General features: G+C 37.4%; 1 protein-coding gene across 1 annotated transcript; it reads left to right on the forward strand.

The window, feature by feature from the left end:
• The first annotated feature begins 539 nt into the window (after positions 1-539).
• LOC111400668 (cytochrome P450 94C1-like) lies at positions 540-2,937 on the forward strand. The gene is made up of 2 exons (XM_023028064.1): positions 540-1,446; positions 1,533-2,937. Exons 1-2 carry the CDS (start codon positions 728-730, stop codon positions 2,317-2,319), a joined length of 1,506 nt encoding a protein of 501 aa, XP_022883832.1. The 5' UTR covers positions 540-727; the 3' UTR covers positions 2,320-2,937.
• Positions 2,938-3,195: the final 258 nt, after the last annotated feature.

Consider the following 3,195-nt stretch of genomic DNA (forward strand, 5'->3'; position numbering starts at 1 on the left):
ACATGACGCATGTCAAAGTGCATAAGTCACAAGTCATGGATTCAAAAAATTTGGCCAACAGACCTAAGAGATTAGTTCGCATGCCATTGAATTAGATCATAGGTCANAAGGGATAGCGACAGAACAGGCGAGCAAGGGTGACAGTGGGGCATGGGGCGATTATTTGCTGGAATTGGTGTAGATTAATTTAATTTGATAATATTATTATTTAAAATTAAAATAGAATTAACACTTGACTTTTACATTTTTAAATTTAATATCTGAAAATTGATTTGATGCTTGTTTAATACCTGGCTTATAAATTTTTTCTAAAGTAATAACCTCTAAAGAACTTTCACTCGTTAAAAGTCTTGCTCAACCGATCCATTGACATTTTGGCTTCTGCTAATTTCCACACAGTAAAATAACGTGGGAAATTTGTTTATTTAGCGCACGCGTAATTCATGGCTAATTGTCTGTGGGGCTTCTGCATACTAATTAGTAGGAGTCCAACCGTGAGCAAATCACAAACACGGCCTGTATTCTGTGTTCTGAATGCTCTTGGTGGGGAAAAAAAAAGTCTGCTTGAGGAGCCCACAATTCTCTCCATGAAAAAAAATCTATATAGCAACTGTTTCTTCCACTCCCCCAATATAAATCAAAACCCCCAATACCATTAATCGCATTGCCCTCATCTGTTCTCTCTCTAAAACGTTCCTATTTCTCTCTCTAAAACATTTGGTATTCTATGGCCATGGATTTTGAGGTTTCGTCCTGGTTTCAATCAGTACTCGGTTTTTTGTTCTTCCCTTTGATGACTTCTTTTTTCGTTTCATCTATTTTGGTTTTTGTTTTGAGGTTGAAACCATGTTGTAAATGTGAAACCTGCCAGACTTTTCTTACTTCGAGTTGGTTAAGGAAATTCGGCAACTTCTGTGATTGGTATTCTCATCTTTTGCAAAATTCTCCCACAGGAACAATTCATGTTCATGTACTAGGTAACATAATCACAGCCAACCCTGAAAACGTTGAATACATTTTGAAAACACGCTTTCAGAATTACCCAAAGGGGAAACATTTTTCTGTTATTTTGGGTGATCTATTGGGAAGAGGGATATTCAATGTTGATGATGATTTATGGAAGTTTCAAAGGAAAATGGCGACTTTAGAACTTGGGAGTCTTTCTGTAAGATCATACGCTTTTGATATTGTTTCTTCAGAGATTCGGTGTAGGCTGATTCCTCTATTATCTTCTTTTGCTGGTAAAGAGAATGGTACTCTTGATTTGCAAGACGTGTTGCGAAGATTTTCATTCGATAGTATATGCAGATTTTCATTTGGCTTGGATCCTGGTTGCCTTAAATTATCACTGCCCATTTCGAAATTTGCTGAGGCCTTTGATATCGCATCGAAGTTATCTGCAGAAAGAGCACTGACCGCATTCCCTTTCGTCTGGAAACTCAAAAGGTACGTCTTCACAATAAACAACATTTAAACTTTTTTCTTCGTTGATAGTGTCATGTACAATTTGTCTAATCCAACGTGCCAAGCAGGTTTTTCGGATTAGGAACGGAGAAGCAACTCAAAGAAGCGATAAAATTGGTTGACGTTCTGGCCATGGAGGTCATAAAGCACAAAAGAGACATGGGAGTTTCCAATCAAGAAGACCTTCTGTCAAGATTCATGAGCACCATTGATGATGACAAGTTCCTAAGAGACATTGTAATAAGCTTTCTTTTAGCAGGCCGCGACACCGTGGCTTCGGCGCTAACAACCTTTTTTTGGTTGCTGTCAAATCATCCAGACTCCTTGGAGAATATTCGAGAAGAATCGGACCGTGTCATGGGACTAACCCAAGACCTCCCGAACTTCGAGCAATTAAAAAAAATGCCCTATTTACAAGCAGCGGTTCATGAGAGTATGAGGCTATATCCACCAGTGCAATTTGATTCAAAATTCTGTCAGGAAAATGATAGTCTCCCTGATGGGACATTTGTAGCCAAAGGCACTAGGGTTACCTACCACCCATATGCCATGGGCAGAAATGAAAGAATTTGGGGTTCAGATAGTCTTGAATTTAAGCCAGAAAGATGGTTAAAAAATGGGGTTTTCAAGCAGGCTAATCCCTTCAAGTACCCAGTTTTTCAGGCAGGACCAAGAGTTTGTTTGGGCAAAGATATGGCACTTGTGGAGATGAAATGTGTTGCTTTGTCTTTGATTAGAAAGTTTGATATCCACGTGGCAACGTCGAGTCAGCAGCCTAAGTTCATGCCAGGTCTCACCGCTACAGTCCGAGGTGGTCTACAAGTTCTAATTCAAGAAAGAGGGTCCCAGCCGTGAGCCAGGACTAACTTGTTTTATGTGTCTCGGACACGAATCGGGGTGAGGTCAAGGTTAGATAACAAATAAGCGATTTGATTGATGGATCAAGGCTTGATGGGCACGAAAGGGCCGATTGACACCATCTTATCAAGGTTCGAATTATTGACCGCAAGATTTTCGATCCTTTATCCCCAATTTATTCAAGCAAAACAAGAGCCTTGTGCAATGATTATGGCACTATCCATCGAGATGACGTGGGCAAATTCATATTAATCCAAGATCGCTATGAAAGAGCCAGATTGATGATTTCTTGAGCCAAAAACTTTCGAGGAATGACATGACCGTGTTGATTCCATCAACAAATAAAAATAAATTAAGTCTTAATTTTTGAAATACGACAAGGTCAAGTGATACTGTTGTACTACAAACCAGTGTGTACTGCCAAGATTGGAATCATTGTTACATTTCATGATACAATTTCTTAAAGATTTGAAGTATTTTAAAGTTTTGTTGGGATTCCAAAATACACTAGAGATGTTAGATACAATGTACTTGTGTAGAATTTTTTAATTTGCATGTATTTAGAAGTATAAGAATCCATGGGAGCCCAAATGAACCGCCGCAGTTTATTGCCAATACCATTTGCTTCCACGTTTATTTATAAACAATGACTGACAACAAAGTTTTCTCTTTACAACAAATATGTAATTTCTACTAAGGTTGGCAAAATAATATTTAAGATATAAAATAAATTAATATAATTCGTGATTTTTTTTAATTGAAAGTAATTGAATTTTCTGGATTAAATAATTAGCATTTCGAAATTCCTTTGCTAGTTCATATTCCATATTAAGCCACATAAAATGGATTAAAATTTAATTTAATATTAATAAC

Source organism: Olea europaea, chromosome 1 (assembly GCF_002742605.1).
Source record: "Olea europaea var. sylvestris chromosome 1, O_europaea_v1, whole genome shotgun sequence".
In the NCBI taxonomy this organism is placed as follows: Eukaryota; Viridiplantae; Streptophyta; class Magnoliopsida; order Lamiales; family Oleaceae; genus Olea; species Olea europaea.

Excerpts from the sequence above, each read along its gene's own strand:
- LOC111400668 (XM_023028064.1), top strand. The coding sequence starts at position 728 with ATGGCCATGGATTTTGAGGTTTCGTCCTGGTTTCAATCAGTACTCGGT. Across the intron at positions 1,447-1,532 it reads TTCGTCTGGAAACTCAAAAG|GTTTTTCGGATTAGGAACGG; the intron begins GTACGTCTTCAC and ends CGTGCCAAGCAG.